Source organism: Mobula hypostoma, chromosome 20 (genome assembly GCF_963921235.1).
Source record: "Mobula hypostoma chromosome 20, sMobHyp1.1, whole genome shotgun sequence".
Lineage (NCBI taxonomy): Eukaryota > Metazoa > Chordata > Chondrichthyes > Myliobatiformes > Myliobatidae > Mobula > Mobula hypostoma.
Genome location: NC_086116.1, coordinates 37,589,053 through 37,605,037, shown reverse-complemented (window position 1 = coordinate 37,605,037; position 15,985 = coordinate 37,589,053). Strand labels below are relative to the sequence as shown.

General features: G+C 43.5%; 1 protein-coding gene across 2 annotated transcripts in view; it reads left to right on the top strand.

The window, feature by feature from the left end:
• The window catches only part of LOC134359441 (protein TASOR 2-like), a 148,343-nt gene that overhangs the window by 119,590 nt on the left and 12,768 nt on the right, over positions 1–15,985 (top strand). For both annotated transcript variants that reach the window (XM_063072681.1, XM_063072683.1), the window contains 2 exons: positions 6,674–6,779; positions 8,429–8,610. In XM_063072681.1, coding sequence (XP_062928751.1) covers positions 6,674–6,779; positions 8,429–8,610 — 288 coding nt within the window. The remainder of the gene's footprint in view (positions 1–6,673; positions 6,780–8,428; positions 8,611–15,985) is intronic.

The window sequence follows — 15,985 nt, the reverse complement described above, 5'->3', positions numbered from 1 at the left end:
TTTCTTCAGTGTAAAAGTGTAAAAGAGAGGCAGGAGTAGATATTGGACCACTGGAAAATGATGCTGGAGAGGTGGTAATCGGAGCAACAAAATGGCAGAGAAACTGAAAAAGTATTTTGCACCAGTCTTCACTGTGGAAGACACTACCAGATTGCTGGAGGTTCAGAAGTGTCATGGGGGCAGAAGTGTGTGAAATTGCTATTACTAGGGAGAAGCTGCTTGAGAAACTGAAAGGTCTGAAGGTAGATAAGTCACCTGAACCAGATGGTCTATACCCCTAGGTTCTGAAAGAGATAATTGATAAGATTGCAGAGGCATTAGTAATGATCTTTCAGGAATTGATTGACTCTGGCATGGTTCTAGAGGAATGGAAAATTGCAAATGTCACTCCACTCCAAGAAGAGAGAGAGAGGCAGAATAAAGGAAATTATAGGCCTCTTAGTCTCATCACGGTGGATAGGAAGATGTTGGAGTCTATCTTTAAGGTTGTGGTTTTGGGGTACTTGGAGGCACATGATGAAATAGGCCATAGTCAACATGGTTTCCTTAAGCGAAAATCTTACCTGACAAATCTGTTGGAATTCTTTGAAGAAATAACAAGCAGGATAGACAAAGAAAAATCAGTGGATGTTGTGTACTTGTATTTTCAGAAGACCTTTGACAAGATGCGGCGCGTGAGGCTGTTTAACAAGTTGAGAACCCATGGTATTAAACAGGGAAGATTCTAGCATGGATGAAGTATTGGATGATGGCAGGCGGCAAAGAGTGGCAATAAAGGGAGCCTTTTCTGATTGGCTGCCCGTGACTAATGGTGTTCCACAGGTGTCTGTGTTGGGACCTCCTCTTTTTAGGTTATATGTTAATGACTGGGATGATGGAATTGATGGCTTTGTGGCCAAATTTGTGAATGATACAAAGATAGGTGGAGGACCAGGTAGTTTTGAGGAAGTAGAGAGGCTGCAGAAGGACTTGGACAGATGGAATACAATGTCAGGAAGTGTATAGTCATGCACTTTGGTAGAAGAAATGAAAGGGTTGACTAATTTCTAAATGGAGAGAAAATTCAAAAATTTGAGGTATGAGGGACGTGGGAATCCTTGTGCAGGATTCCCTGAAGGTTATTTTGCAGGTTGAGTCAGTGGTGAGGAAGGTAAATACAATGTTAGCATTCATTTCAAGAGGGCTAGAATATAAAAGCAAGGATTTAATATTGAGGCTTTATAAATCACTGGTAAGGCCGCACTTGGAGCACTGTTAGCAGTTTGGGCCCCTTATCTAAGAAAGGATGTATCAACATCGGAGAGGTTTCTGAGGAATTTCATGAAAGTGATTCCAGGGTTGAAAGGCTTATCTTTTGAGGAGCGTTTGATGGTTCTGGGCCTCTACTTAGTGGAATTCAGTAGAATGAGGGGTGACCTCGTTGAAACCTATGGAATGTTGAAAGGCCTCGATAGAGTTTGATGTGGAGAGGATGTGTCCTATGGTGGGGGAGTGTAAGATCAGAGGACACAACCTCAGAATAGAGGGACGTTCTTTTGGAACTGAGATAAGGAAGAATTTCTGTAGCAAAAGAGTCGTGAATCTGTGGAATTTGTTGCCACAGGCAGCTGTGGAGACGAAGTGATGGGATATATTTTAGTCAGGGCATGAAGGGACATGGGGAAAAGGTAGGAGATTGGGTTAAGCAGGAAAGTGGATCAGCCATGATGAAATGGTGGAGCAGACTTGATGACCCATGTGGCCTAATGCTGCTCCTGTATCTTATGGATTGGGAGATCAAGAATTTAGCGTATGAAAGATCTGTTCAAGAGTCAGATAACACCAGGGCAGAGTTCATACTCTCAGGCTTTTGTATCTTAAGAAGGAACATGATTGAAGTATACAAGTTCATGAGGGATAGTTACAGGAGATCTGCAGGAATTTCCCTTTATTATTTTGAAATTAGTCTGGATGTAATGGGCTGAAGTGCCTATTTCTGTGAATCGGAATCTGGTTTGTTATCACTCACGTGTGTCATGAAATTTGTATTTTGTGGCAGCACTACAGTGCAATTCATAAAAACTATAAATTTCAATCAGAAATATTTTTAAAAAACAATAAGTGCAAAAAGGAAAAATAGCGAGGTAGTGTTGATGGGTTCGTTCATTGTCCGTTCCATGCTAACCTCTAACCTCACCCTCAGACAGCTTGTTTCATAGTGTAGTCATAGATTTATAGAGAAGTACAGCACAGAAGCAGGCCCTTTGGCCTGTCTAGTCCATGCCACCACCACTTAAACTGCCTACACCCATTGACCTGCACCATGACCATAGCCCTCCATTCCATGTCCCTATCCAAATGTCTCCTAAACATTGAAATCAAGCTCATGTGCACCACCTGAGCTGGCAGCTCATTTCATATTCTCACGACCTTCTGAGTGAAGGGGTTTACCCCCCTCTTCCCCTTAAACTTCTCACCTTTCACCCTTAACCGATATTTTCTGTTTGTAGTCCCACACAACCTACATGCATCAACCCAACCTACACGCCTTTTAATTTTGTATCCCTCTATCAAATCTCCTCTCAATCTTCTACATTCTAAGTACTACAGTCCTAATCTATTCAGCCTTATAACTCAGATCCTCCAGACCCAGCAACATCCTTGTAAATATTCTCTGCACTCTTTCAGTCTTATTTCCATCTTTCCTGTAGGTAGGTGACCAAAACTGCACACAATACTCCAAATGTCTTAAACAACTTCAACATAACACCCCATCTCCTGTACTCATTACATTGATTTGTGAAGGGCAATGTGCCAAAAGCTTTCTTTACGACCCTAGCTACCTGTGATGCCACTTTCAGTGAATCATGGACCTGTATGTAATCCCAGATCCTCTTGTTCTACCACACTCCTCAGTGTCCTACCATTCACTGTGTAAGACCTATCCTGGTTGGTCCTATGGAAGTGCAAAACCTCACACTTGTCTGCATTAAGTTCCATCTGCTATTTTTCAGCCCATTTTCCCAGCTGATGCAGATCCCACTACAAGCTTTGATGGTCTTCCTCGCTGTCCAGTACACCTCTAATCTTGGTGTCGTCCACAAATTTGCTGATCTAGTTGATCATATACCATTCAGGTCATCGACATAGATGACAAACAACAAAGGACCCAGCACCAGTCACTGTACACCACTAGTCACAGGCCTCCAGTCAAAGCAGCAACCATCTACAGGTTGACCTTCACTAATCCGGCACCATTGGGACCCAAGGAGTGCCGGATTAGTGAAAATGCCGAATTACAGAAGGATCACTTTAAGCATAATTAGTGCCGGATTACCGAATGATTACAGGCAGTCGGATTAGTGAAGGTTGATCTGTACTACCACTCTCTGGCTTCTCCCACAAAGCCAATGTCTAATCCAATTTACTACCTTATCTTGAAGAATACCAAGTGACTGAACCTTTTTGACCAACCTCCCATGTGAGACCTTGTCAAATAGCTTATTAAAGTCCATATAAACAACATCCACTGCCTTGCCTTCATTCACCTTCCTGGTAACTTCCTTGAAAAACTCTATAAGCTTGGATAGACCTGACCTACCATGCACAAAGCCATGCTGACTATCTTTAATCAGTCCATGTCTATCGAAGTACTTAAAATATCTGGTACCTTAGAATACCTTTCCCACAACTAATGTCAGACTCACCGCACTATAATTTCCTGTTTTATGTTTGGAGCTCTTTTTTTTTAAACAGAGGAATAACATTGACTGATTTACCTCAGGACAGCAATTACCGCCTCCTCTGTTATCTGTATAGTGTCCATGACCTCACTGGTGCTTTGCCTCACTTCTATAGATTCTTTGTCTCCTGAGTAAATACAGATGGAAAAAACTTATTCAGGATTTCCCTCATCTGTCTTGGCTCCATGCATAGATCACCATTTTGATCTTCCAGAGGGACAGTTTTGTCCCTTGTCAACCTTTTGCTCTTAACATATCTGTAGAGTCGCTTAGGATTATCCTTCACATTGTCTGCTAGAGTAGCTTCATGCCTTTTTTTTTAAGCCCTCCTGATTTCTTTCTGAAGTGATCTCTTGCATTTCTTATACTCCATATGCACCTCATTTGTTCCTTCTTGCCTATACCTGCTATGAATCTCCTTTTTTCTCTTAACCAGAGTCTCAACATCTCTTGAAAACCAAGGTTCAATACACTTGTTATCTTTACCTTTTATTCTGATAAGCACGTACAAACTTTGTACTCTCAAAATTTCACTTTTGAAGCCTTCCCACTTGCCAACTACATCTTTGCCTGTCCTGACAGCCTGTCCCAATCCACACTTGTCAGATCATTTCTGATACCATCAAAATTGGCCTTACTCCAATTTAGAATCTCAACCTGTAGACCAGACCTATCTGTTTGCATATTTATTTTAAAACAAGTGGAATTGTGGTCACTGGATGCAAAGTGTTTCCCAATGCAAACTTCGGCCATCTGCCCTGTCTCATTCCCCAATAGCAGATCTAGTACCACGCACTCTTTTGTTGGGACTTCTTCTACTGATGAAGGAAACATTCCTGAACACATTTGACAAACTCTATCCCATCTAGTCCTTTTACGGTATGGGAGTACCAGTCAGTATGTGGAAAGTTAAAATCACCTACTATAACAATGTTATATTTCTTGCAACAGTCTGTGATCCCTTTACAAATTCGTTCCTCTAAATCCATCGGACTGTTAGCTAAGGTGTAATATAGCCCCATTAAAGTGGTCATATCTTTCTTATTTCTCAGGTCCACCCACAATGCCTTGCTAGATAAGTCCTTCAGTCTGTCCTGACAGAGTACTGCTGTTATATTTTCCCAGACTAGTCATACCACCCCTCTTCCTTTAATCAATCCCTCCTGCTTTGTTATGTCTAACACAATGGAAGCCCAGAATACTGAGCTGCCAGTCCTGTTCCTCCTGTAACCAAGTCTCACTGATGGCTACAACATCATAATTCCAGGTGTTAGGCTATGCCCTGAGCTCATCTACCTTTCCAACAATACTTCTTGCATTGAAATATATGCAACTAGGGATAGTAGCTGCACTATGCTCAACCTTTTGATTCCTAACTTTGTCTGAGGTCTGTCCAACATCGTGCCTCCACAACCTCTGGTTCCTATCCCACTCTAGTTGAAACCCACTGTACAGCATTAACAAACCTTCTTGCCAAGATATTAGTCCCCATCCAGTTCAAGTGCAAGCCCTCCCTTCCATACAGGTCTCACCTTCCCTGGAAGCGAGCCCAATGATCCAAAAATCTGAAGCCCTCCCTCCTACACCCAACTCCTTAGCCACATATTACACTGTATAATCTTCCTAGTTCTGGCCTCACTAGCACATAGCATGGATAGCAATCCTGAGATCACAACCCTGGAGGTCCTGCCCTTTAGCTTAGCTCCTAACTCCCTGAACTCTCTATGTAAAACCGCGACATTCAACCTTCTCATGTCATTGGTACCTACATGGATCATGACTTCTGGCTGTTTACCCTCCCACCTGAGAATGCTGAGGACTCGATTTGAGATGTCCCAGACCCTGGCACCCGGGAGGCAACATGCCAACATGCCCACTGAACCTCCTTTCTGTTCCCCTAAATAGCGAATCACCTATCACTGCAGCCTGCCTCTTCGCCCCCCCCCCCCCTTCCCTCTGAGTCACAGAGCCAGAAACCCGACTGCTGTGACTTTTCTCTGCCAGGTCATCCCCACCAACAATATCTAGTGTGATATATTTGTTGTTTTGGTGGGATGGCCATAGGGGTACTCTGCCCTGGCTTAATCCTGCCTGGCATCTCTACTGTCCTAACTGAACAGAGATAAAGGAGGGAAGGAAAGAGAAAAAACAACCTCGAGCTTTCTTTGCTTTCTCTGACTGAAGCCTCTCCTCACTTAAGCCTTAAAATTACCACTCTAACTCTATCCGCTCAGACGTTGGCCACTGCACTAGCTCCTGACTTCCTTTCATTTGTTCCTGCTAATGAATCCCAAACGCTGACTGGTCACTGCTCAGAGCTTCAAAAAATAAACTGCCGTGAGTTGCTACCTTTTTCCACTCCATCAGTGAGCCTGAGTGAAATTCCCTCCTCTCAAGCTTCTGATCTCCTGATCGGTCACTGGTCAATGCTCCTTTATCCTTTCTGTGAAGCGCAGTTCCACTCACTTTGCGTTTATCAGTGAATGTTATTGGCATGTGATGCATGGAAATGCTGACTGGCTCCTCCTGCCTGGCTTAGAAATGACAGCCTCTCCACTCCTTCACTTCCTCCAACCTGGAGCCTGGGTCGATGGCAGTAGCAGACTCAAGGACAGCTTCGACCCTGCTGATATAAGATTCTCTAGTATGACAAGATGGACTCTTTAACCTTGCAACCTGCCTAGATACAATCATGAACCTTATTGTCTACCTACACTGCACTTTCTCTGTAGCAGTGACACTTCATTCTGCATTGTTATTGTTTTACCTGGTTCTCGCTCAGTGTACTGTATTGATCTGTATGAACAACATGCAAGACAAGCCTTTCACTGTACCTCAGTGCATGTGACAACAGCAATCAAATTCTAATTCCTAAATAAATGGCAAGGCAACTCTGTAGCACATTTATTTGAAAGTTTTACAGTGAAGGCTCTTCTCTTCTTCACAATCAGAATACTTGCAACAGATCTTTGCAGTGCTGGAGAAACTTGGCTCCAAGTCTAAGTGGAAGTGGATGGTCCATTTCAGAGAACTCAAACGGCTGAAGGAGATGATAAGGTTAGTCTGCGTTATCAACTGTGAAGCTCAATTTCCAGTGCAGACATCCGTCTTGCTAGGATTTAGTTACTGTGGAGGGTGGTTCCCACTGCTGTGCAGAACAATTTGCAAAATGTTGATGTTACCAGCTGCAAAGAGGGTCGAGCTGATCATGATTACAAATCCTTTTAAGTGTACTTTATGTGTAAAAAATCATTAGTTTTTTAAATTAAATTGGTGGAATGGAGTCAAAGCAATCCATGTTGTTTTGAACTGGAATTATAAATGGATATATTTGTGCCTGATAGAATTAGTGTAAATCTCACAGTGCATTGTACCTCAGAGGCATAGTGTTAAACAGCATGGAAACAAGCCCTTTGGCCAACCTTGTCTGTGCTAACCAAGATGCCTTCCAGAGTTGGTCCCATTTGCCAGTATTTGTCACATATCCTTCGAAACCTTTCCTATCCATGAACCCATCCTACCATCCTAATGTCTGGCCATTTGGCAGCTCGTTACATATAACCACCACCCTCTGTGTGGGGGAAAACTTGCCTCTCAGGTCCCCTTTAAATCTCTCCCGTCACCTTAAACCTGTCTGAGTCTGAGGCCTCCGTTGTCAGAGTCGACCATGGATGTTGCATCCCAGCTGTCTAGATACGCAAGCCTGGGCAGCACGATATGGAGAACAAGCTGTTGCCCATGTAGCAGGTTCCCCCTCTCCAAGCATCTGATGAACCCAAAGGGGCAGCAGAGACCGATGCAGTTTGGTACCAGCAGCGTCGCAGGAGTTGTCAGTCAGCATTGAACTCAATGTAGTGCTGCCTTAGGGACTCCAGCTCCAGATTTTTACCTCGGGGTTTACTCCCGAAACCTTTCCATCAGTGGGTATAGCCACAAGGCAGCGGAGCTTTGAGATCAGAGTTTTCCTTCTCCTAGATGAACTGCCAGCCATGGCTGACAAGCCCCATCTGCCCCATCTTAAACCAGAAGGCACAGGAGCAGATTTAGGCTATTTGGTCCATTGAGTCTGCTCCACCATTTCATCATGGCTGACGCATTCTCCCATTATTCTGCCTTCTCCCTGTAACCTTTAATACCCAAGAATCTAGCAATCTCTGTTTTAAATATACCTAATGGCATAGCAATTCTATAGATTCACTACTCTTTGGCACCTCCTCATCTTGGTTCTAAAGGGATGTCCTTCTGAGGCTGCGCCCTCTGGTCATAAACTCTCCCACTATTGGAAACATCCACTCCATGTCCCTCCTTTCCCTTCCTTCCCTATTATCCTCACATTCCCATTAATTCTCCCTGCCCAAGGTTCCAGCATTCACCTACACACTCGGGGCAATTTACAGCAGTCAATTCACACACTAACAGCCAGATCTTTGGAAATTGAGAAAACTGGAGCACTAAAGTGAAGCCTATGCTGTTACAGAGAGAGCGTGCAAACTGCATACAGACAGCACCATAGATCAGGAAGAAATCCATGTCACCATAGCCGTGAGGTAGATTTACTACCTCATGATGTCAATGTTAAAAAGGGTGTGAGCTGTGTTCTGTCAATATTATGTAGAATTCAAGTTTCCACCATCTTCACGGTTGTATTTTTTTTAACTTTGGAATCGTCTTCCGTTGGGACTGTGACATATCATCGATCGGCACAGGGAGGAGAGTGCAGCCAGGAGGAAGATTTCCCTACTGAATCAAAAGGTGGAAGCGAATATCGTGGAAGTTCTTCCTTTCCACGGGTGTGATTCAAAGTCCCAGGCAAAGCCTGACTATCTCAGTTGTCTTATGAAGCTGCAGGTTCAGAAAATAAGCTCCCGGTTTGCCGTGTTTCTCTCAGGTAAGGCACAACTAAGGAATCGGAAATTTGGTGGCCATAAACCTAAAATGGTGCAGACAGTGCTGTGTTTGAGAAAACATTGTCGTAGAATCAAAGAGCATGAAACTCATTCTTGCTGAATGTAGGATGAGAGGTAACTTGATAAAAGTGTAATCAAATCACAAACAAATGTACAAACAACTTGATATAAGTGTACAAGATTAGAGGCGTATAGCCAGTGACTTTTTCCCAGGGCAGAAATGGCCAGTATGAGGGTGCTTAATTTTAAGATAATTGTTGAAAAGAATAGGGAGGATGTCAGAGGTTAGTTTTTTTAAACAGTGGTGAATGCATGGAACGCCCTACCAAGGGTGGTGGTCGAGGCAGATACATTAGGGAATTTAAGAAACTCTTAGATAGCACATGGAGAGAAGGGTTAGATTGATCATAGAGTAGGTTAAAAAGTTGGCTCGACATCTGTACAGGTTTCCCCGCCATCCAAAGGTAGAGCGTTCCTATGAAACGGTTCGTAAGCCGGAATGTCGTAAAGTGAAGAAGCAATTACCATTTATTTATATGGGAAAAATTTGTGAGCGTTCGCAGACCCAAAAAATAACCTACCAGATCATGCCAAATTACACATAAAACCTAAAATAACAGTAACATATAGTAAAAGCAGGAATGATATGATAAATACACAGCCTATATAAAGTAGAAATACTTTTCTACAACCATTGCCGCACTGTTCTCCGTAGCGAAAATCTCACACAAGAGCTCTCGGCAGAAACACAGCGTAAGTGCTCTTGGCAGAAACAATCTCTCCAGTAACCTTTAAGCTATGAAGCTGCCAAATCATACCAAATAACACGTAAAAATACACAGCCTACATAAAGTAGAAATAATGTATGTACAGTGTAGTATCACTTACCGGAATCGGGAAGACAGCGCCGAGCACACTGACGATGGTGTGTTAGACTGAGTCGTTGGAGGTTGGGGTGGTGCAGTGGCACCCCACCCTCCGGGCAGCGAACCGATACCGATCCGCGAAGCATGCAGGGGTCCAGCGGTGGCCGGAACGCACCCAGCACATCTTTAAGAAAAGAGCTGAAATAAACAAGCTAATTAATTAGGTGCCACCTGGCACGTAAATGTTGGCCCAGATCAGAGGTGGTTGTCTCAGCCGACATTTACGTGCTGGGCGGCACCTAATTAATTAGCTTGTTTATTTCGGCTTTTTTCTTAAAGATGTGTTGGGTGTGCCCCGGCTACCGCTACATTCTCCACGGCAATGTATCAGTCCGTGGCCTGGGGGTTGGGGTGGTGGGACACTGGGGTGTCATCTCATCGTCGCCTGTTTCCATCAGGGCAGGCAGGTCATCTTCTTCTATGTCTGCCTGTCTGCTGTGGCTGATGTGGAAGGCTTGAAAAACGACAGTATGCTTGACTACTTAGCCTCGCACATTTTTCTATCATACAGTTCTTTGTAAGCACTCAAACCATCTTGCAAATATACCCTAAACCTACATACCCTTTCAAAATTAAAGTCGTACTTTATCATTGCAGCTAAAATCTCATGTAGTTGCTTCACGTTCAGTTCCTGGACGACTTCACTTTCGGTCCATTTGCTACTGCATTCGGTTTCGATTGTTATCTTTTCCTCTTCCAGGTGCATCAGCTCTTCATCTATCAGTTCTTGGTCATGGGATGCCAAAACCTCTTCAACATCATCTTTGTCAACTTCCACAAGCCGAACTCACTTTGTCCTTACTTCGTTCACCACGATGGAAACGCTTAATTATGTCTAGTTTTACGCTAAGTGTAACGCCCTTACGAGCTCTTTTAGGCTTTTCCGATACCTTAGAACTCATCTTGCTAACGGCTGCTCACAGGCACGTGTTTAAGCAATGCCGGCTAGAATGCAGTTCCGGGGGAGGAGTGGCTGCTCGGGGCGTGTGCTGCCTTTTTTTCGTAACAGTGAAAACACCTTCTGTTAGCGAAAACAGGTAACTAATGTAGTCCTTTCGTAACGGCGAGGTTTCGTAAAGCAAGCGTTCGAAAAGCGCGGGACACCTGTACTATGCTGCATTGCTCTATGTATGTATGACTCTGGGTCTGCAGGAAGTGGTTCTGATGGCTCAGGGCATCTTTCTTCTGGACGTGTTGGCATCCCGTACAGTTCATGGAGAGCTGCTCGATCTGCTGATCTATCCCAGGCCACCAGACAAAGCTTTGAGCCAACACTTTCACTGTGACCACGCCTAGATGACTGGCATGTAGCTCCTCCAACACTTTAGCTGTCAGTTTATAGGTACAACAATTCTCAATCCCCACATAAGGCAACCCCCGTCAAGGGCAAGTTCATCCTGAAGCTGGTCAAAATGGATGAACTGGAATTTCTGCTGCACATTCCAGCCACTTTGGGTGGCCATGTAGGCCTGAGAGAGTATGGGATCTTTTCTGGTTTCCCTTCGGATCATCTCTGATGTATTAGAGAGACTTTCTATTTGCATTAGGGAGAATACATCAAGAGAAGTGTCCTCTTGTAAATTGTTCAGGTATTTCCTTTTCCAAGGGTGAATGGGACAATCCATTGACTTTTCCATAATTATTTGTCCTCTTGAATTCAACCTTGTAATTGTGTCCTCCAAGACACAAAATCCATCTCTACATTTGTGCTGTGGTTGTTAGTGGTACACTCTTCTGTGGATTGAAAATGGACATCAGTGGTTGATGATCAGTAATGAGGGTAAACTCTCCCATTCAAGTAGTAGTTGAAACGTTTTACATCCAAAACCAGACTCAAGGCCTCTCTTCCAATCTGTGCATAAGTTTTCTCTGCAGCGGTAAGGGAACATGATGCAAAGACTATGGGGCGTTCACTTCCGTCACTCATAACATGTGACATGACTCTACCTGTACCATAAGGTGAGGCATCTCGGGCAAGCTTCACAGGGTGATGTGGATCATAATGTGTGAGAACAGTGTCTGACGTCACCAATTCCTTTACCTTTTGGAAAGCCACCTCACACAGCTTTGTCCATTGCCATTTCTTCCCGATCTGTAGTAATGAGTTCAAGGGGTGGAGCACAGTAGCCAGGTTTGTCAGGAACCTGTTATAATAATTGATGAATCCTGAAAATAATCGCAACTTTGACACTTACTTTGGCCTTGGGTCATCCACCACTGCTTGGATTTTCTCAGCGCAGTTGAGTATCAATGGTGTGACCACAGTAAGTGATACTTGGTTTAAAGAATTCACACTTGTTGCATCATGCTCCGAGCTCGTAATCTTCTAATTTTTTTAACACTGTCTTAAGAGTTTGGAGATGTTCCTTGTCATCCTTAATGGTAACAACAATGTCATTGAAGTAACACTGAGTGTCTGGGCAGCCTTGCAGTACCTGGTCCATAGTTTTTGGCCTGAATACAGATGTTACTCCAAAAGTAAGCCTGTTATAGCGATAAAGCCCTTTGTGAGTGTTTATGGTGAGAAACACTGAACTTCTCTTTCATCTCCATCTGTATGCAGGTCTCAGCTAAGTTCAGGAAGGTTTGCAAAGATATCCTCCATCCTGGGCAGAGGGTATTGACCTTAAAATCAACCCCAGATCCTGACCGACACATTCTTCTTAGCTATTTTGACATTTCCCATGGGCTCCACTCAACCTTGGAAAGAATTCCTTCAGCTCCATGCAATCTAGCTCACTGGTAACTTTGTCACAGATAGTGTACAGAAGTAGATGGGCTTCGAAAACCTTTGGTGTGGCATTTTCATTTAACACAATTTCACACTTGATATGTTTGAGTTTTCCAATGCTATCCTTGATCACTGGTGTGGCATCATCCAGTATCTTTCTTAATTCACTTTCAGTTTCAATAGACTCAATTACAGGTGATGTTGCATGCAAATGGTGGCTGGATCTCCAAACAAGTCATAGTTGTCTCAGCCAATTATGGCCCCACAATGCTGGCCCTCCTGTTTTTACCACATACAAGCCCAATGTGGCTTGTTGATTGTTGTATTTCACTGTTATGAATGCCATTTGCACAGGAATTATCTTTTCTCCAGTATAAGTTTTGAGTTGGATATCTACAGGCTTCAGCTCAGAATCTTTGAAATGCCGTTCAAACCCATTTTGAGACCACTTCTATTTTAATTACAAGTACTGTGCAAAAAGTCTTAGGTACATATAGACAGCTGAACTTTTGCACATTACTGTACTTGTCAACGTGGAGCAGAGAGTGAGTTTGTAAATCTGGCGGGAACAGAAGATGTTGGGAATGGTGAGGGTGGAGAACCACGGGAGGGATGTGGGACAGCTGGCAGAGAAGGAGCACTAGTGGTGGGGATGGCGTGGGTGCAGACACACCCAGCCCTCAGACTCTTGACAAGGCCATTTGATTACATGCAATTTGTTTACTGATTATTACAGAATGTCTCTCTGGTGCTTTCTGCTCTCTCTTCCTCCTTTCCCAACCGTGATTCCCCTCTCCCTGTCCCCTTCCCACTCTCAGTCCACAATACAGACCCATACCAGAATCAGGTTTATCATCACACACATACGTCATGAAATTTTGTGGGGTTTTTTTTTGCAGCAGTACAGTACAATACATAAAATTACTACAGTACTGTGCAAATGTCTTAGGCACCCCAGCTATGGTATATATGTGCCTAAGACTTTTGCACAGTACAGCACAGTAATTTGCCATTCACATCTGGTGTAAGCCATATTTCTTGTCTCCTGATGATAGTTTTCACATTGTAAAATTAAAGCTACACAGTCCTGTGTCACTCTCATCATTATCAGATTTTTCATCAACAGTAATGCTCTTTTTAAAACTGCACTTGACTTTTTATATTTTTCTCTTCCCTGTGCAGTCTGTTTATTTTTGTCTGCCGACATGCTCTTTGTATTTGTCTTACTTTGTTGCATTTTCTACAAGTTTTGCCTTTAAACCTGCACTGGTCTGATTAAGTGAGCCCATGCCACTACAGTAGCACGGTTAGTTCAGCCAGAAACAGTTTCTGTTTAGACGTTGTAATTTTGTTCACTCTCGCTTTCGTTCCGGACAGCAACTCATTTGCACCTCTGGCTGCTGTTTCCATTGATGCAGCAGTTTCAGCGACACTGTTAAATGTGAGTTGTGCTTCAGTTTGGAGCGGTTTCCTTGTAAGATTCCATAAAGGATATGATCTCTCAGTGCATCACTAAGCCCATTACTGAGCTGACAATGCTTGGGCAATTTCTTCAATTCAGCCACGTAAGCTGAAGTGGACCTTCTTCCTTTTGACTCCATTTATGAAATCTAAAGTGTTTTGCAGTTGTCCATGCTATTATTTCCTTCGAATCAATTTTAGCAATTAATTCTATCATATTATGATCACTGCACCGGCTGGTGGCGTAGTGGCATCAGTGCCAGTCTTTGGAGCGAAGGCTCTCGAGTTCAAATCCAGCCGGCTCCCTTGCACGCTTCCTATCCGTGCTGGGTTGAGCGTCGAGCTAGCAACTCGGCCTTGTAAAAATAAGAAAGCCTGCTAAAAAAAAACGGCATCATGATGGCGTCCCGATGACTCTACTTGGAGTTAAGAGCTTTCTTCTTCTTCTTCATGATCACTGACCCCTAAAGGTTTCTTTACTTAAGCTCCCTAATTAATTCCGGATCATTGCACAACACCCAATCCAGAATAGTTTATCCCCAGTGGACTCAACTTTGAGCTGCTCTGAAAAGCCATCTCATAGAATGTAGTATGTTCAAACATAGAATAATACAGAGGAACAGGCCCTTCAGCCCACAACGTTGTGCCAAACCAGCTAAAAAGTAAATCAAAACACCCCAAAAACTAAACCCTTCTCCCTACACAGTGTCCATATTCATTTATCTCCCTCACATTCATGTGCCTATCTAAATGTCTTTTAAAAGCCTCTAATGTATTTGTCTCTACCACCATACCAGGCATCCACCACTCCCTGAGTAAAAAAAACTTAGCCACATTCCTTTTGAACCTACCTCCTCTCAGCATCAATGCATGCCCTCTGGTACTAGACATTTCTACCCTGGGAAAGCTGTCACTGTCTGCTCTATCTATGTCTGTCATAATCTTATAAATCACTACTAGATCTCCCTTCAGCCTCTGCTGTTCCAAAAAAAAACAACCCAAGTTTGTCCAGACTTTCATGTTAGCACATGCCCTCTAACCTTGGCAGTATCCTGGTAAACCTCTTCTGCAACCCTCTCCAAAGTCTCAACATCCTTCCTATAGTGGGGTGGCCAGAACTGTATGAAGTACTCTAGATGTGGCCTAACGAGAGTTTTATAAAGTTGCAGCATAACCTCCTGACTTTTGAACTGAATGCCTTAATGAAAGCAAGCATTCCATAAGTTGCCTTAACCACCGTATCGACCTGTGTAGCTACTTTCATGGAACAATGAACTTGGACCCCAAGATCTCTCTCTGCTCAGCAGGATTTTGCCATTAACAGTGTACTATCTCCTTGCATTTTCCCTACTGAGGTGCAACATCTCACATTTATCTGGGTTAAACTCCATCTGCCATTTCCCTGTCCATATCTTCAACTGATCTGTATCATGTTGTATTCTTTGCCAGTCTTCTATACTATCAACAGCTCCAGCAATCTAGGTACCATCTGCAAAGTTACTAACCCACCCATCTACATTTTCATCCAGGTCATTTATAGACATCATAAACAGCAGAGGCCCCATCACTGATCCCTGCAGAACACCACTAATTACAAACCTCCAGCTGAAATACGTCCCTTTGAGCACTACTCTGTGTCTTCTACGTGCTGAATCCAAACAGCCAATTTGCTGCGGACCCTATGCATCTTAATCTTCTGGATTAGTCTCTCATGAGGGACTTACAAAAAATCCACATAGACAACATCCACTGCCCTAACTTCATCAATCTCTCTCGTCACCTTGTCAAAAACCTTAAGTTGGTAAGACACGACCTGCCCCGCACAAGGCGATGCTGGCTCTACCTAATTAGGCGATGGGTTTCCAAATGGTCTATATCCTATCCCAAAGAATTTTTTCCAGCAATTTCCCTGCAACTGATGTAAGACTCAAGATTTCCTGGGATTTTCCCTTGTTCCCTTCTTAATTATAGATGCAACATTAGCTACTCACCAGTCCTCCGGGACGTCACCTGTGCCTCAACAAGACTCGAAGACACAAGTCAAATTGCAAGCAGTCTTACCTCTTGCCCCCTTCAGTAACCAGGGGTAATTCCTATGAGGCCATGGGGACTTAACCACCTTAATACTCATTAGGACACCCACCACTTCATCCTCCTTGACCTCGTAGGCTGAAATCACCCATGACTATCATAACATTGCCCTTTTGACATGCATTTTCTATCTCCGTTGTAAATTGT